Source organism: Juglans microcarpa x Juglans regia, chromosome 7S, assembly GCF_004785595.1.
Source record: "Juglans microcarpa x Juglans regia isolate MS1-56 chromosome 7S, Jm3101_v1.0, whole genome shotgun sequence".
In the NCBI taxonomy this organism is placed as follows: Eukaryota; Viridiplantae; Streptophyta; class Magnoliopsida; order Fagales; family Juglandaceae; genus Juglans; species Juglans microcarpa x Juglans regia.
In genome coordinates, this window is record NC_054607.1 from 21,151,594 (window position 1) to 21,171,959 (window position 20,366).

Sequence of the window (20,366 nt, forward strand, 5' to 3'; positions counted from 1 at the left end):
GTCAGCTGTGAGATGACCGCATCAACCCAAGCAGGCCGCACATCTCCTGCAGACGTACTCGGCGTATGCTGACTACTACTCCCGACATGACCTGGCTCAGGCTGCGTCTAAGGAACTAGATCCTCTACAGGGGGTGGCTGACGTCCCCTCGCCTGTCCAATGCTACGTCGATGCGTGGTCATGTCGAGGGGGCTCATCTGATCTTTGACCCGCTCCTCTGGCTGGGTCGGCACTCCCCGTGCAAGTAATAGTCGGCTGATGAGGACACCATATGGGAGATTATCCGTGGAGACGATGCTCGCCTCGTAACGGATCCTCTGAAAGATGTGCAATGGCAAATCTATAGGATCTCCACGTGCCACTCGTATCAAAAATTGTGCCCGAAGCCGACTAAATGTGGTTTTATGAGCCACAGGATCGACATTTGTTGCAACAATAAGGTGCAACATGCGGAAGAAATGCAGCAGATGGTTCTGGTTGAAGGCGTTCTTCCGCTCGATCTGCATGCGATCCCTCCCGGTGAGGATGTAGAAATCCTCGTCTCAGTCATCATCCCGAGCCTCGACGCCAGTATCCTCAGCCTCTGACTGGCCTGCATCTCTGGCTGATGCTGGCTCACATCCCCGACCAGTAGATGATGTAGAAGTGCCTACATCCTCACGGGGTGTCGAGTGTGCAAATGTCTCCACTCCTCGACGAATCCCAAGGTGCTCGCCGATGACATCTGCTGATACCTCAATGGAAACACCGCGTACAGTCACGGTGTGAGAGGATGCATCCTGAGGCATGTCACACATCCCCATATAGAATTCTTGAACCATTGAGGGGTATACCTTCCCCTCAATGTGCAGATATTTCCCCAGCCTCTACTGAGGAAAACATCTCTCAGGTTCGTCTGCTGCCAATAGAGTTCGTCGAACTCATTAATTAAGACCTCTCGCTCTTCCATAACAGTACGAGCTCCGATACGGGCAGTGTCCGACGTGGCTCCTTCCCTCCCTCGTTTCCTAGTATGCAGTAGAAGAGCCATATCCTGAAAATAGAAAAGGAAAAAAAAATTATTTACAATAATACATTTTTTTGTATTAATTTTAAGATGCTCTGTCGTAACGTTCGAACGTTTTATCTTTAACGTTCGAACGTTAAAGATAAAACGTTCGGATGTTTATTTATACGTTCGCACGTAAAATAATGTCAATATATTTACATTCGAACGTAAAACAAATACGTTCGAATGTAACAATGTACGTTCGAACATAAGCAGTAAATAAATATTGGCTGACGTACGTTCGGACGTTAAAACAAATACGTTCGAACGTATTTGTTTTACATGTGAACATAAATATGAACGTCCGAACGTCGAAGCATGAATAATGTAGAAAATCATTACGTTCGGATGTTATAATTAAACGTTCGAACGTGGAAGCCGTAACGGCTCTGTAATTTAAACGTCGTACGTTCGAACGTCTTGGTGAAACGTTCGAACGTTTCGACGCAGAATGGCTGAGTCGACTCAGCCATTATTGAAATCTCAAAAATTTCTCTACACGGTTCTAAATACCGAAATGTCACCGTGCAAATGAAGTATACACTTCAAGAAACATTTCTACGGTGACTATTCGGCCAATGACTAGCCGTGGTGGCCGGAAAATGAAGTTGAAAATCCGGCAACCACTTATCCGGTTTTAAACAAAACTCAATCCAAATCTCAATAAAATACATGTTACTTGAATAAAAGATGAATGCCTACCTTCAGTGACGATTGTGGCGGAGTTGACGGCGGCGGTGAAGGAGGCGTGGCGGCGTGCTAGGAAACGACGATGATACGTATTGGAAATGTCGTTTCGACGTTCGGTTTTGGCCTTATATACACAGAACGTTCGAACGTACTTATTATTACGTTCGAACGTTTTTCAATTTAATATTATATTATAAATGTTTATGTTTTATATTAGGATGTTATATAATATTATTGACAATTAGATTATTGGTTTTTTTGTGAGTGCTTGTTATATTTCTAAAGTTTAGCAATATGTTTATACATATTGTTGTGATTTTATGCTTACTCTTGAAATAATTGTGATTATTGTTTGTGAATTTTGTGAATAGTTTATGAGCTTATGGTGTTTATTGATGATTTAATAAGTAGTATATAGTTATAGATAGATATATAAAATATAGTATACATATTATATTATAAGTTAGTATATAATAAAGAATTTAATAAGTAACAATTTAATATATATTATTGATTTATATATATGGTATAATTTATATATTATATACATTTATGTTCTCATTGAAAGTATTATGCTATCATACTATACAATGTAGTATATAGTTATAGATAGATATATAAAATATAGTATACATATTATATTATAAGTTAGTATATAATAAAGAATTTAATAAGTAACAATTTAATATATATTATTGATTTATATATATGGTATAATTTATATATTATATACATTTATGTTCTCATTGAAAGTATTATGCTATCATACTATACAATGTAGTATATAGTTATAGATAGATATATAAAATATAGTATACATATTATATTATAAGTTAGTATATAATAAAGAATTTAATAAGTAACAATTTAATATATATTATTGATTTATATATATGGTATAATTTATATATTATATACATTTATGTTCTCATTGAAAGTATTATGCTATCATACTATACAATGTAGTATATAGTTATAGATAGATATATAAAATATAGTATAAATATTATATTATAAGTTAGTATATAATAAAGAATTTAATAAGTAACAATTTAATATATATTATTGATTTATATATATGGTATAATTTATATATTATATACATTTATGTTCTCATTGAAAGTATTATGCTATCATACTATACACTGTAGTATATACTTATAGATAGATATATAAAATATAGTATACATATTATATTATAAGTTAGTATATAATAAAGAATTTAATAAGTAACAATTTAATATATATTATTGATTTATATATATGGTATAATTTATATATTATATACATTTATGTTCTCATTGAAAGTATTATGCTATCATACTATACAATGTAGTATATAGTTATAGATAGATATATAAAATATAGTATACATATTATATTATAAGTTAGTATATAATAAAGAATTTAATAAGTAACAATTTAATATATATTATTGATTTATATATATGGTATAATTTATATATTATATACATTTATGTTCTCATTGAAAGTATTATGCTATCATACTATACAATGTAGTATATAGTTATAGATAGATATATAAAATATAGTATACATATTATATTATAAGTTAGTATATAATAAAGAATTTAATAAGTAACAATTTAATATATATTATTGATTTATATATATGGTATAATTTATATATTATATACATTTATGTTCTCATTGAAAGTATTATGCTATCATACTATACAATGTAGTATGTAGTTATAGATAGATATATAAAATATAGTATAAATATTATATTATAAGTTAGTATATAATAAAGAATTTAATAAGTAACAATTTAATATATATTATTGATTTATATATATGGTATAATTTATATATTATATACATTTATGTTCTCATTGAAAGTATTATGCTATCATACTATACAATGTAGTATGTAGTTATAGATAGATATATAAAATATAGTATACATATTATATTATAAGTTAGTATATAATAAAGAATTTAATAAGTAACAATTTAATATATATTATTGATTTATATATATGGTATAATTTATATATTATATACATTTATGTTCTCATTGAAAGTATTATGCTATCATACTATACAATGTAGTATATAGTTATAGATAGATATATAAAATATAGTATACATATTATATTATAAGTTAGTATATAATAAAGAATTTAATAAGTAACAATTTAATATATATTATTGATTTATATATATGGTATAATTTATATATTATATACATTTATGTTCTCATTGAAAGTATTATGCTATCATACTATACAATGTAGTATATAGTTATAGATAGATATATAAAATATAGTATAAATATTATATTATAAGTTAGTATATAATAAAGAATTTAATAAGTAACAATTTAATATATATTATTGATTTATATATATGGTATAATTTATATATTATATACATTTATGTTCTCATTGAAAGTATTATGCTATCATACTATACAATGTAGTATGTAGTTATAGATAGATATATAAAATATAGTATACATATTATATTATAAGTTAGTATATAATAAAGAATTTAATAAGTAACAATTTAATATATATTATTGATTTATATATATGGTATAATTTATATATTATATACATTTATGTTCTCATTGAAAGTATTATGCTATCATACTATACAATGTAGTATATAGTTATAGATAGATATATAAAATATAGTATACATATTATATTATAAGTTAGTATATAATAAAGAATTTAATAAGTAACAATTTAATATATATTATTGATTTATATATATGGTATAATTTATATATTATATACATTTATGTTCTCATTGAAAGTATTATGCTATCATACTATACAATGTAGTATATAGTTATAGATAGATATATAAAATATAGTATAAATATTATATTATAAGTTAGTATATAATAAAGAATTTAATAAGTAACAATTTAATATATATTATTGATTTATATATATGGTATAATTTATATATTATATACATTTATGTTCTCATTGAAAGTATTATGCTATCATACTATACAATGTAGTATATAGTTATAGATAGATATATAAAATATAGTATACATATTATATTATAAGTTAGTATAGTAGGAATCGTACGTTCGAATGTTTCAAGTTAACGTTCGAACGTTAAAATAAGAGCGGGAAATTTCCCACTCGATTAAGGTATCTGTGTGATGATTCAGACGTTCGGACGTTTAGACTATACGTTCGAACGTTATTTGATGAAATCACCAGAAAATTATATACATTCGAACACCAAATATGTTAACGTTCGAACGTTAGTTAAATTAGTGCGAGAAATTTCCCGCTCAAATATGGTAACAATTTGATAAAATGTACGTTCGGACGTTTAAGTTAAATGTTCGAACGTTTATCTGTAAAATTACGAACGTTCGAACGAAAAATTGTGATACATTCGAACATATATGAGGAAAGTGCGGGAACTTTCCCGCTAGATTTTATGTTATAAATAAGAAGGGTACGTTCGAACGTGTACTGTAAACGTCCGAACGTTATGAGCGGGAATAATTTTAGCAAATAACGTTCGGACGTACAACTTAAACGTTCGAACGTTTAAACTAATAATTTACGGTATTAATCAGTACGCGCACGGGAGGAAGCGGATCATTTCTTCTTCTCCCGTGGGTGCAACAGACAGAGACAGAGACAGAGAGAGAGAGAGAGAGAGAGAGAGAGAGAGAGAGAGAGAGAGAGAGAGAGAGAGAGAGAGAGAGAGAGTTAGTGTGAGAGAGAGTTGAGTTAGAGAGTTAGAGAGTTAGAGAGTTAGAGAGTTTTGGTAAGAAAAAATTTTTATTTCTTGTCTTTATTTGAATTTTATGATATTTATACAATGTGTTTTTGTTATAGAATATTTCTAATAAGTTAGTGTTGTATTTATTTGAAGGATTGCTTGTTTTGGGAAGTTGGAAGATTTTGATTTGTAAGAGGATATTGTGAGTGCTAGGTATATTTCTAAACTTTATCAATATATTGTTGTGATTTTATGCTTACTCTTGAAATATTGTGATTATTATTTGTATAGTTTGTAAATAGTTTGTGAGTTTTTGTAAATATGTTGTGATATGAATTTGAAATATTGTGTTTCTTATTAGAAATATATTTTCATTAGGCTTTGTTAATACATGTTTATTACTTACTCAACTTTAAAAATATGTTAATACATGTGGCATGTTATTTTGTGAATATATTGTGAGTTATTATGAATATATTGTGATATGGACTTTAAATATTTAAATTATTATTTGTGAATGACGTTTGAATATATTTACATTATTACAAATGAGAGACTTTGATGAAATGTACGTCCGAACATTTAAGTTAGAGAGAGTTGAGTTTGGTAAGAAAAAATTTTTATTTCTTGTCTTTATTTGAATTTTATGATATTTATACAATGTGTTTTTGTGATATGGATTTGAAAAATTATGATAATAATATTTCAAATTAAGTAATAACAAATAAAAGTAACTCTTTAAGAATTATAATAATTAAAATTATTGTATAACCATTGAAATTTAAGAATGATAATTAAATATTTATAATAATATTTAAAATTAAGTAATAACAAATAAAACTAACTCTTTAAGAATTATAATATTTAAAATAATATTATACTTCTTTTACAATTTAAGTATAACAATTTAAATTATATTTTAAGAATGATAATAATTATAATTATAATATAACCTTTAAAATACTCTTCAATAAAAAAGTCTTGAAACTACTAAATAAGTAGAGTTTGAATATGTAAATATACTTATTTATTATAAACTAAAGAGAAAGGAAATAAGGATAAAATATATTCTTATATAAAAATTATATACTTATTGTCTATATAAGTAAATAACTCACTCAATTAAGTATAACAATTAAGATTATAATTGTGGAATGATAATAATTAAAATTATATAATAATCTTTAAAATTATATATAACAATTTAATAAGTAAATTTTGGTCTAATTGCTTGACTGTCATAGTCTCTTCGGCCTTGAGAGGAGAGTCGAGGTCGGACAGTTTGTGACGGTTAAGTAATTAGACCAATTTTTAAACATTTCTTTAAGATCATTCTCCCTCGTTGTGTACAAGACACGAAACGTAGGGTCACATAATCTTCCATCCCTCTTTAGTTTAACAATATGGAGATATTGTTATATGATTATACTGCTAGATGTGTGTGACATTGCATAAATACCCTTAGACCCGTTTGGGAATCAGTGTATATTTATGTGTCCACTGATTCCTGAATTGTCCAGTGTGGACAGTTTGAGATTATATTATCTGTATTGCACATTTTTGTTACTCGCTACTTTTCACGTTTAATATGAAGTTTCGGTGTCTTCTTCTATTGTTCTTCGGGTATACTGTTCGTAGGGTCACAATCCCGATATTTGAACATGTATACTTGGAGAATTATGGGGAGGTGCTGCCGAAATTTCTACTAACGTAGAAATTAGTAGAGTGACGAGATTTGTGCAATATGGAGAATATAATCTCGAATGGGATAGGACCAACTACCTTATCAAAAAAGTAATGACAATTGGAGCATGACATGCATGTGAATTTTCAATGTACGTGTTATTAATATATAGATGTTTTTAGAAATGGACAAAAATTGGATGCGTCTGGACGATAGACTTGGAAAGGATTACGTACCCTATGCATGTGGAGTAAGAACTTTCATTGATTTTGCACGGGCTTCTGCTGATAGTCGTGGTTACATTAAGTGTCCATGTCGAGGGTGTAAAAATTTGTGTGCGATAGGATTGGATGAAGTAGAGCGTCATATATTTGTGAACGGTATGGATCTGGGGTATACGCGATGGGTACTGCATGGTGAGCCGTATGAAGGGTCAGCAGATGTATTGGTCGATCATCACAATTATTTGCGGCATATGGATGATGATTATGAGCACGATGAGATGGAGGAGATGTTGGGTGACATTGGAGCTGGGATGTTTATGGATGAGGTTAACGACAATGCCTCAACTGGTGGATCAGGGACTGATTGTGATAATTTCCCTTCACTGTGGGAAGATGCAAAGCGCGAGCTTTACCCAGGTTGTACAAAACATTCCAAAATGTCGTTTATTGTGCGGTTGCTTCACATTAAATCATTGTGTGGGATGTCGACGAAAGCAATAAACATGGTATTGGACTTATTTAACGAGGTTCTTCCCGAAGGGTCTGCATTGCCTAAGAACTTTTATGAAGCGGAGCAGTTGAGAAAGGGATTAGGATTTGAGTACAAGTCCATACATGCATGCAAGAATGATTGTGTATTGTTCTGGAAGAAGAACGAGGAGAAACAAGCATGTCCTGTATGTGGAGAGTCGAGGTGGAAAGGTAAGAAAAACGTCCCGGTTAAGGTGTTGCGGTATTTTCTCTTGAAACCTAGGTTGCAAAGACTATATATGTGTAAAAAAACAGCTCATGATATGAGGTGGCACGAGGAGAAAAGAGTTAAGAATGACGGGTATATGAGGCATCCAGCTGATTCACTTGCGTGGCAGTCTTTCGATAATCAGTATCCAGAGTTCAGGTTAGAAGCTCGGAACGTGCGCCTGGGACTCACAACCGATGGATTCAACCCTTTTGGGAATATGAGTACAAGTTATAGCACTTGGCCCGTGGTATTGATTCCGTACAATCTTCCACCATGGAGGTGCATGAAGGCGCCAAACTTTTTGTTAACTTTACTCATCCCTGGCCCTAGATCACCTGGGAATGATATTGATGTATTCATGCAGCCGTTGATTGAAGAGCTGAAAGAGTTATGGGAAACAGGGGTTAGAACTTATGATGCATCTAAGTCAACATCTTTTCAGATGCATGCTGCGGTAATGTGGACCATAAATGATTTTCCGGCGTATGGGAATCTTTCCGGCTGGAGTACGAAAGGGAAGTTAGCGTGTCCGACGTGTAATAAAGAAACTGCTAGTGAGTGGCTAAAATTTTCTCAGAAGTTGTGTTTCATGGGTCATCGACGTTATTTACCAGCAAATCATGCATGGAGAAGAGAATGTGCCAAGTTTGATGAAAGAGTAGAGGATAGGATTGCACCAAAAGAGTTGTCTGGAGAAGAGATAGTGGAACAATTGCAACATGTTAGAGCGAACAATTTTGGCAAAAGTCGGGGAAAGAACAAGAGAAAACGAGCCGTACAAGAATTGAATTGGACAAAGCGTAGTATTTTTTTTGACTTGCCGTATTGGTCGTCATGCAAGTTGCGACATAGTTTGGATGTAATGTACATAGAGAAGAATATTTGTGATAATATACTGGATACATTGATGAGTATTAACAAAAAGACGAAAGACACGATCAAGACGAGGAAAGATCTTGAGAGAATGAGAATTAAACATAATCTGCATTTGCGGGTGGAAGGCAACAGGGTGGTCATGCCGCATGCATGTTTTACGATGACGAGGGAGGAGAGGATGGATTTCTGCAAATGGTTGCAAGGTGTGAAGTTGCCAGATGGTTATGCTTCAAATATTGGTAGATGCGTGAGTCCTGATGATTGGAAAATCAATGGATTGAAAAGTCATGATTGTCACGTATTTTTGCAGAAGTTATTACCTGTGGGAATTCGTGGGAAGCTTACATCTAATGTACGTGTGGCCATATCTGAACTATGTATGTTTTTCAAGGATTTGTGCGCTCGGGTAGTAAATCGAGATGTGTTGTCGAAATTGGAAGAAGACATTGCTACTATACTATGTAAATTCGAGCAGATCTTTCCACCATCATTTTTTGATGTCATGGTCCATTTAGCAATACATTTACCGCGAGAGGTACTTCTGGGTGGACCGGTGCAGTTCCGTTGGATGTATCCAGTTGAAAGATATTTGGGTCGATTGAAGCGCACTGTTGGGAATAAAGCCAAAGCTGAGGGTTCAATAGCAGAGGCCTATATACACGATGAATGGTTAACATTTTGCTCTCTATATCTTCGTGGTGTTGAGACACGATTTAATCGTCAAGAGCGAAATGCTGATCTTGCTACTCCGCCTCCTCGTGAGCTATCAGTGTTTTCCCAGAATGTACGACCCTTGGGTGCACAAACAGGTTACGATTTAATTGATGGAGAGTTGGGTAAAGTTCGGTGGTATGTGCTAAATAACTGCCGAGAGATTGATGATTATCTTAGGTATGTCATTTCATTTCTTTGAATAATTATAGTTTTCTTTAAATTAATTAGAATTGTTGTGCTCAAAATATACTTCTTTTGCAACATGTTATAACAGTGACCACATGGACAAACTTAGGACGGAAGGCGTAGAAAATATAGAGGCAAGACACGAGGAAGAATTTCCCGGATGGTTTGAAGAACGTGTATGAACTAAAATTATATATATGTTATATTGTGAAATTTTTAACTCTGGATAATGAAATAATAAATATATACTATTTCAATTTATAGATTTTGGAACAACGTGCTCGTGATCCCGGATCAATTTCTTCTGAATTGTATGCATTGGCCCGTGGTCCCTCAAATAGAGCACTTCGATATACTGCATGCACGGTTCGAGGTTATAGATTCCATACTTTGGACCGTGAACGTAATAGAAAGACTCAAAATTGTGGTGTGTTAGTCGAGGGGAGTCATGGAACAGATGATATTGACTATTATGGTGTCATACGTGATATTATCGGATTGAAATATCTGGGTGGGTCTGTAACATATGTCTTTAAATGTGATTGGTGAGATCTAGGTGGTGGTCGGGTTTCGATACATAGGGATAATCACTTTACGAGTGTCAATACTGCATCTAAATGGTACGAAGATGATCCGTTTGTATTGGCTTGTCAAGCTACCCAAGTCTATTACTTGATTGATCCAATGAAAAGTGCTGATGAAGATAGTGGGGAGATAACTTGGCGAGTCGTACAAAAATTTGTTCCTCGAAATATATATGAAGCAGGAACGGGTGCAGATTACGAGAATAGTAGAGATGAAGATGACACTCCGATTGTTGAGGCATACCAAGAAGATGGAGAGGGTATTAATTTGTTTGTTGACCTCGGTGCACTTGAGTTGCTCCCCTTGTGTAGAGATGATGTCCCACCCGTACATCTCGACCCGTCTGTATTAAATGATCATTCAATTCAAGTCAGTGAGGAGGAAGAAGAAGAAGACGAGTCAGAAGATGAAGACGAATCAGAATCCGGGCAGGAGGTGGATAAAGATGATGAAGAAGAGGTGCATGATGATGATGAAGATGTTATTGATGGAGATTCTGAAGCAAGCATGGAAAATTCATCTGAAGAATAAAAGTACTAAATATTTTATTCATATAGGTGACTAAAATATCTTGAATTTTCATAATTTCTTCTAATTAATTTTTTTTGATATAATTAATTATTTTCAAGAATGCCGCCAAAACGACAACGAAGAAATGTGCCTCCGCCAAGTCCAAGTCCTGAACCCATTGAGGACTTCCCACTCGAGGAATCCGTTCCTGAAGATGAAGCTAACACAGAAGAGAACAACAGCCAGTCGACACCTACCAGTAAGGAAATATTGTCGTTGATAATTATATATATAGTTAATATTTTTTCCTCAATAACTATATAATTATAATTATAGTATATCTATTATCATGTAGTTGATGCATCTGCACGTCGCGGTCGTGGCTATACACGTGGAATCTCTCTTGAAAAAAATAGAAGGCATGGTAAACTGAAGATCACAATTCCTGATAATTCCACTGGAGGAGTGGATGATAGTGCAGCAGCGCTTTCCTCCTATATTGGCACAGTAGTTCGAGCTTATGCTCCATTTTATGTGCGCTCATGGCGAGATGTTCCGATAGAGATTAAGGAGCACATTCGAAGTCGTGTGCTGGTGAGTTTACTTTTCAGTACATTTTTTTTACCTAGATTAATATATTATATTTTTTACCTGATTCCCTTATTAGGATGAATTCGACCTCGACTTTGGCCGTAGCGGGGATTTGAGAACCGTGAATGAGTTGATGGCTACACTATTCCGACGTCACAAAGGACGATGTCATGACCACTTCAAGAAGTTTGAGACGTTGGAAGAGGCTGCGCAGTCTCCTTTTCAGCAGATGAAGTTAGATGATTGGAGAAAGTGTTGTGATCTTTTCGCATCTCCAGATTATCAGGTATTTTACATTTATATCTTTTAATTATTTACATTCATATTCGTTTTATATATTATATGTATATATATTACAATTAACATTTTTAATATATTTTGTAGCACTTGAGTTCTACAAATGCACAGAATAGATCCGTTCTGACTGTCCACCATCGTGCCGGTTCAAGGTCATTCCACCGTCTTGCTGAAAAAATGGTAATTAAAAAATTATAGAATTAATTTATTTTCCTGATATTATTTCTGATAAGTACTAATATTATCTTTTTAAAATTGCTAATATTCTCGCTTTGTTAGAAACGTGATGATCCTGAAAACTTTTCCCTCATTCATGTCTATGCTGCTGCTCACACTAATGAGCATAGTGAGTGGATGGATCCTGTCGCTGCAGATAATTATGTAAGCAGTGTTAATTTTGTTAAATAAATTATTTATATAATATTTTAATAGTTTATTTCTTATTTCTATTTCTTTTAATACGTTACTAATTATTTACGATCATTACCTTTTAAATTGCAGAGCAAAATGTTGGAGATGCAGTCGGCTTCTGAGGAATCCTCTCCTAGTGACATAGACATATTCACGCAAGTGCTCGGGCCGCAGTCTAGTATGGCAAGAGGTTTGGGACGATCTATCAAGCATAAATGTTCATCCTCCTCAACCTCATCGGCTTCACAAATTAATAATCTTACGGCAGATTTAGAAGCTGCACGGCGTGAGAATGAGTATATGAGGTCGAGACAACAAGAGTTAGAGTCTCTCTTAGAACGACAGTCTCATTTAGAGACGCGTTTGCAGGACCAACAGAGAGACCAGGAGGAAAGAATACGCAATGAAGTGCAAGAGCAAGTGCAACGGGAGATGATGGTGCAAATGGAACGTGTTATGTCGTTGCAACAGAATCCCCGTGGGCGAGGGAAAAAGAAGAAATAAATTTTGTCAATATTTCTGACTAGTTTTAATATCTAATTTTGTACTTTTATAAGACATTGTTACTTGTTAATTGGGTATGTAATATGATACAATTGGTATTATGTTTTTAAATTTTATGAAATTAGTATTTCTGATCTGTACGTTCGAATGTAAAAAAAAATCGTTCGAACGTTGGTTCACACTGTAACAAACGTTCGAACGTAAATACAATTGAATCGTTCGAACGTACTCACGCTAAAACGAACAAACCGTTCGAACGGTAAAGCGACTAACGTTCGAACAAAGAACTTGCATTCGGACGCTCCTTCATTTACATTCGAAATAACGTCCGAACATTAAACGCGCTACGTTTGAACATTTACGTTTACGTTCGAACAAATATTCGAACGTTTAATGTAATTAACGTTCGGACGCATTAACATTCGAACGTAAATTTTATACGTTCGAACACGATATCCAACGAACGTCAACTTCTCTCATTCGAACGCCAATCGGTCGGGTATAACGTCCGAACGTTTGATTTTACGTCCGAACGTGATTTTCTGTGACTGTTCATAACCGTCACAAAAAAAGGAACGTTCGAACGTTGTACAGAACGGAACACTTCCAACTGTCACTAAAAATATTTTTTGTGACGGTTGAACAGTAAATCGTCACCAAATGTTTTCTGTGACGCACTTTAGGTGACGGTCATGGTGACAGTTTCAAACCGTCACCAAATATGTTTAGTGACGGTTTGCCATTTTTTGTGACAGTTTTTTCTGTCACAAAACACACATTCTGTTGTAGTATATATTGTTCTGTGGGTGGTGAAAATCAAGTTCATGTCATGATCAATTCATCATTGTCATGACCATTAATGGATCTATCTAGATATCGAAGATCAATATATAAAATCTTATATTATTATATTTTAATCGAAGTTATTCTTCTTATATAGTACTACGGAACGTCTATCGACATGTTTTGGCAAAAACCATGTATGTTTATATGTTTGTTTGAATGAACCATGACCTAATTAATCAAACTACTTTCTTTAGAACGTACATCATGACGATCACTAGCTAGTGTTTGATGATGTGGCGCACAAAAGGATCTCGGTGGCGCGCCATTGAGGGACATCATGACCATACATGACTGCGATGATCAGTACCCTCACCGCCATGAATTAAATATTCGATTGATCAATTGATGCATGTATAATATGTCATATATTTGGGATTTGTGATGGTTTTTGCTAGAGCTGTAAATGAATCAATTTGTTTGATAGTCCGTTTGGTACTAATCCATTTAAATTCAAATCGAACTCGACTCGTAAAAAAAAAAAAAAAAAGCTTGATCATAAAAGCATATATAAATTCGATTAGTAAATGACAAATATTCGACTAAACTCGACTAAATTTGACTAAGACTCTTTAAAGCCTGGTCATTATACCCGAGTCGACTCGATTAAAACTCATTCATATATTGATATATATATATATATATATCTAGATACATACACCTATGTATATATATATATATATTTATATGTATTAGCTAATAATATAAGCATAACACTTTTATAATTAAATATATAATATGTAATCTAATTATTTATAATATATATTAAATATGCTTTATAGTTATATTTTATAATTTGTACAGTAATTAGTCGATAAGATTTAATAATTTCTTATACTAGTATATGGAAACCATATATATATGAAATAGATATATGCTATCATATTATGTGTATTTATTAATAATTTATGTAGATATATAATATATTATTATTATAGATAAATATCAACTAATTATATATTAATTATTTTAAATTTTTAAAATCTTATAATTCAATAGAGATTCTACTTCCCTCCGTTTTCAACCCCTGAACTCATCTCCCTCCATTCGTCTTCAACCCCTTCAGTACTCCAGCTTCCATTCATCTTCAACCCCTTCAACGCTCGTCTCCCTACCGTCGTCTTCAGCACTCCAACCTCCCTATGAAATCGATGCCGAAATCTCTCCTTCATCTTCTCCGAGCAACGAAGGCCCTTTGCTTCCCCGAAACATGGATGGGTTTTGACCTGAAACCACACGAAATTTCTTGGGAATTTTGCCCTGAAACCACATGAAACACGGATGGGCTTTCAAGAAATCTCAAAACACGTTGAAAAAGAACAAGATCCAAACCCAAACACAACACATTCAAGTCTTTTGAAAGATAAAAAAAGTTACTGCAATACAAACCTGTAGACGACAACAATCCAGAGGCCAAGTCTTAAAATGGGTCCAGTGGGAAAAAAAGGACAGGGAAGACACAGACCAAGATCTCGAGATTGGTAAAGAAGAAGAAGTAACAGCCGTTGCGTTGTTGTTGTTCATTGTCTAGCAGCGCCTCATCCATACCCATTTCTTTTCTCTGGCTCAACATGTCCAGGATTCTTCTTTGTCTACACCAAGACCCCAACATCACTCACATGGCTCACATGTTAATGTTCACTCTCCTAGACTTTTTGACAAACTCTTTCATTCACCCAATCCGCATCTACCTACGCACTCAAGGCACCACACACCCTTTTAGCCAAAATGATATATTCTGACAAAAAATGGATTAAAAACTTTGCTTTTTCTTCATTTAATTAATGATATTTATAAAGTTAGAGTTTTCTTTGTCTTGGAACTGAAGGAGACGAAAAGAGATGCATGAACCAGTTTTCTTCGTCTTTGCTTTTTCATTTTTTTTTTAATATTTCTCGTCTGAAGTGGCAGCCGATTCCTTGGGGCTTGCCCACCCTAGTTGCCTGTAGTAGAACTGAATATTATATATTCGTTGCGCAAGAGGGTTGAGCACACGCCCGCACTTATCCAAGTGTTTTCACTCGAGTAGATCATGTCGTGCAAACGTTTGGATTTTGTTTTGAATAAACTACAAACCGCATGATGATCCACATCCTAATCTCATTTTACTATAGGAAATGTTCTAGCAGCTAGGAAGCTTATATATGCATTAATGTAGGTCAATGACTAAGAATTAATGCTCAAAAAAATAAAGAACAATATTGGATGGAGAAAGGAATATTATAATGACAGAAAAGGAAAACAGACGTTTACCATGTTTTTCTTTTATTTTACTATATATGAATAGTAAGCAAAATATATATAGATCTATATATTTAATGGGAGACAGCTTATCTAACTGATAAGATAACTTGAATGTGACACTTTTGTTTGGTTTAATAAGTCAGGATTGCACTGTACGTGTAATATGGATCTGTCCTTATTACATTACCACCTTTTTTCTTCTGCCTTGAAAATAGGTTCCACTTATCTTCGCAATTTCACATTTTCTCGAAGAAAATTGAGGAAATATATATGTAGGTTCCACTAGAAGATGACTTTTCAAACTTTTAATTGATATATATATAGTTTTCTTGATTTCGATCCATATCATGATCACTACTTTAAGACTAAAATCTTCGGAATGAAACAATGTATCAGTACTGTTTTGGTGAAAATCATCAAATTTTAGATTTACTTTTTGATTTTATTTCAAATTGCCTATAAATTATAGCATCAAAAAACGAATGGAGTTACTTATGTATCTCTAAAGATCATGGGATAATTCCTCTTTATTAATCATGAACACAAGGAATGCTAAGGACTTCATGTATATAATAAGGTTTTACTACTACTTACAAGTCAATATATTAACACATTATTATTATTATTTTTTTTATTCTAGTAGTCCTTTCCTTTTTGGGTAAGGAGGTTGTCCTTTCCTTCTTTGAAGGGTTAGGCGGTGAAGTAGGTTTTCAATAATTTCTTCTTGTGAGCAAGAGACAGTATCTGCTAGCCATGGATGATGAACTGACTAAGCTTGGGAAGGATTTAGACTAACAAAATTTGAGAAAGAAGAGGTAAACTTTTCTATGAAAGATACTAAACGTGCTGTTGATAGAGCCAATAAATGTTTACTTCTCCAAGTGTTGATGGACAAGAACTTAAACAAAGAAGCTTTTAAAGGAACTGTTACTAAAGTTTGGAACCCTGAGGGCTCTATCTGGTTTACTGAGGTGGGTCATCACCTTTTTCTTATTGAATTTTAGAAAGATGTAGATATGGTGAGAGTGCTCAATGGTAGGCCATGGACTTTTGATAAACACCTTATATGTATACAGCTGTTTGATAACTCCTCCTAATGAAATGATTTTTAATCAAGAACCGTTATGGATCCAACTTCATGGATTGCCTCTTGCAGCTATGACAGTGGATGGGGGAGAGAAGATTGGCTCAACTATTGGGGATGTTCTTTCTGTAGATGTCGATGGGGATGGACTTGGATGGAGGAAATTGCTCAGAATCAGAGTCAATATGGATATTACTAAGCCTATTCCTCGTGGGAAGTTTATTAGAGTAGAAGGGACACAAAGATGGGTTGAGTTTAAATATGAAAGACTGCCACTATTTTGCTTTCAATGTGGGGTTATAAAACATGTTGGTCGTGCATGTGCTATGGATAGATCTACTCTTAATTCTTCAGATACTTCTCATATTCAATATGGTAAATGGTTGAGGGCCACAGCTTTTAATTTACTGGGAAGTGGAGAAAAAAGATTAGAGGGAAGAGGTTTTAAAAGTCAGCACAAAGTCTCAGGATGTGGTGAGGGCCCAAGCAAAGGGACCTTGATCAATGTTTCAGAACGTCAGACCACCCTTAATGTAAATTCTGAAGTAGAGGCTCTTGAACAGTATCCTAGATGTTTTGACAAGAATGAAATAGATGAAGGAAATCATAATTTTTTTCTTGTTCAAAATAGTCAATTGGAGATACCTCTTGAGCAGTCCAAAAATCATCAAGGAAAGGGTTTTAAAGCTCTAATGTTACAAGACGTAGATCAAGATATAGGCAGCAATATAGATTTGTCACCTATAGATTGCCTAATCAGTTCTAACCTCTCTGACACCATTCCAGTGCAATTTGAGCAGGTTTGTTCTAAACCTTTGGGTTGGAAGAGAAGAGCAAGAGCATTTTCGTGTTCTACATCAGAAGCAATGGAAACTGACAATATTAACAAAGTCACTACAAGAGGAAGGAAAAGAATTAAAGATGCAGAGGATAGTGAGAAGGTTCATTTGATCATCAAAAAAAGAAAGAGGAGCTCAATCCTGGAAGGAGCCTAACTCAGGAACCTATGGTGGTGGCTGTTGAGCAGCCCCACCATTCTCAATGAAATGTTTAACTTGGAACTGTCGAGGGCTTGGGAACCTTCGAACAGTTCGTGAACTTCACTTCTTGGTGAAGCAAAAGGGCCCAAATATCCTCTTTCTCATTGAGACTAAGAGTTCGAGAGAGGGGACTGAACAAATCAGAAACAGTATTGGCTTTGATCGAAGTTTTACAGTTAATGCTAAAGGGTCAAGTGGCGGATTAGCTATGATGTGGAATTCTGAAATGGATATAGAGGTTCTTACTTATACCAGTTTTCATATCTCAGTTCAAGTAAAAAATTCCAATCTTGGGAAGCTATGCACTATCATAGGATTTTATGAACATCCAGTAACTGCAAAAAGAGAGGGTAGTTGGCAATTGCTTAGGCTTTTACAACCTAAAGACAATATCCCTTGGTTGTGCATGGGTGATTTTAACGAAATTATGTATCAACATGAGAAATGGGGAGGAGCTCAAAGATCCTTTACTCAAATGCAAGGTTTCAAGAATGCTTTACAGGACAGTGATTTATGTGACTTGGGATACCATGGAATCAAATATACCTGGTCTAACAATAGGGCAGGTTCTGATTTTACCAAGGAGAGGCTTGACAGAGTATGTGCTAATACTCTTTGCATTACCATGTTTCCTTCAATAGAGGTCTCAACAATTGCATCAAGTTCTTCAGGTCATTATCAACTTTTGACAATTTTGAACACTCAAACACAACCTGTTAGTAGAAAAGAAAGGTTGTTCAGATATGAATACAGTTGGGGTTCTAATAATGAGGGTAAGGAATTAATTTCAACTGCTTGGCATGTCCAGAACAGTATTGCTAATTCATCAGAAGGATTGAAATTCAAGATGCTTAGATGCAAAACACAATTACTGAAATGGAGTAAGACCAAGGAAAAAGAAGCTTCTGATTCTATTAAGGTGCAGCAAGATAAGATTGCAAATCTACAAGCTAGAAATACAGGTGAAGCAATAGCAGAAATTCAACAGATTAAAAGGCTCATTAATTGGAATCTGGAACAAGAAGAAGTGAAGTGGAAACAAATGTCTAAACAAAGATGGCTTAAAGAGGGTGATAGAAACACAAGTTATTTTCACAAGTGTGCTTCTCAAAGGCGCAAGACTAATACTATCAACAACATCTATGATGGAGAGGGGCATCTTCAAAATTCTGCTCAAGTCATTAATCAGATTTTTCAAGATTTTTTCAAGGATCTTTTTTCTACTTCAAATCCAGTGGGCCAACAGCAATTTGTAGAGACAATGCCAAGAGTGATCACAGATGAGATGAACCACATGCTCCAGAAAGATTTTGAATTTTCTGAGGTTTAAACTGCCATTCTTGAAATGAATCCCATGAGCTCTCCAGGTCCAGATAGATTTTCAGCTGGTTTCTTCCAACAACATTGGGATGTCATAGGTAATGATATTTATGAGACAGTAACTACAGCCCTTAACACCAACAATTGGGACAGTTCTATTAATGAGACTTTCATAGTGTTAATTCCAAAGATTAAAAACCTCAAAGCTGTAACAGAATTTAGACCAATTAGTTTGTGCAATGTGGTGTATAAGATTATGGCCAAAGCAATAGCAAACATATTGAAGGACATCCTGCCCAGCATCATATCAACAACTCAAACTGCTTTTATTCCCGAGAGGATGATTGTAGACAGTATTATTGTTGCCTACGAAGCTATTCACTCAATGCAGTCCAAAATGAAGGGTTCAAAAGGTTTTATGGCTCTTAAAATGGACATGAGTAAGGCTTATGATAGATTGGAGTGGTCATTTCTTGAAACAATAATGAGGAAGATGGGCTTCAACCGTAGATGGATTGCTCTAATTTTAAGATGTGTTTCTACTGTCTCTTATTCATTGTTAATCAATGGCATTCCTCAACCAAGATTTCAGCCATCTCGTGGAATTAGACAGGGTGATCCTCTATCACCCTATCTCTTCATTTTATGTTCAGAAGCTCTTACTCAGTTGATCAATAAGGCAGAGTTGGCTAGACAAATTACTGGGATTCCTATTGCAAGAGGTAAATTGCATATCACTCACCTGTTTTTTGCAGATGATTGCATGCTTTTCTGTCAGGCAGTAGAGATGGAATGGAGGAAGATGTTGGATATTGTTAATCAATATGAGGAAGCTTCTGGCCAGAGATTGAACAAAGACAAGTCTTCTCTCTTTTTTAGTAAAAACACCAGTCTTTCTTCCAAGATCTTCTTAACCAGTATGGCAAGGATTAAAGGAACAAACTCAAAGGAGAAGTATCTAGGCCTTCCAGCTTTGGTTGGTAGATCAAGATGCAAAGAATTCAAGGCCATTCTAGACAGAGTTAGCACTAACATGAGCAATTG

The 20,366-nt window shown here is 33.9% G+C and overlaps 1 protein-coding gene across 1 annotated transcript; it reads left to right on the forward strand.

Moving 5' to 3' along the window:
* The first annotated feature begins 18,003 nt into the window (after positions 1–18,003).
* LOC121240940 lies at positions 18,004–19,332 on the forward strand. The gene has a single exon (XM_041138456.1). The coding sequence runs from the start codon at positions 18,004–18,006 to the stop codon at positions 19,330–19,332; it is 1,329 nt and encodes a 442-aa protein (XP_040994390.1).
* The last annotated feature ends 1,034 nt before the right edge of the window (positions 19,333–20,366 follow it).

Excerpts from the sequence above, each read along its gene's own strand:
- LOC121240940 (XM_041138456.1), top strand. The coding sequence starts at position 18,004 with ATGAAATGTTTAACTTGGAACTGTCGAGGGCTTGGGAACCTTCGAACA.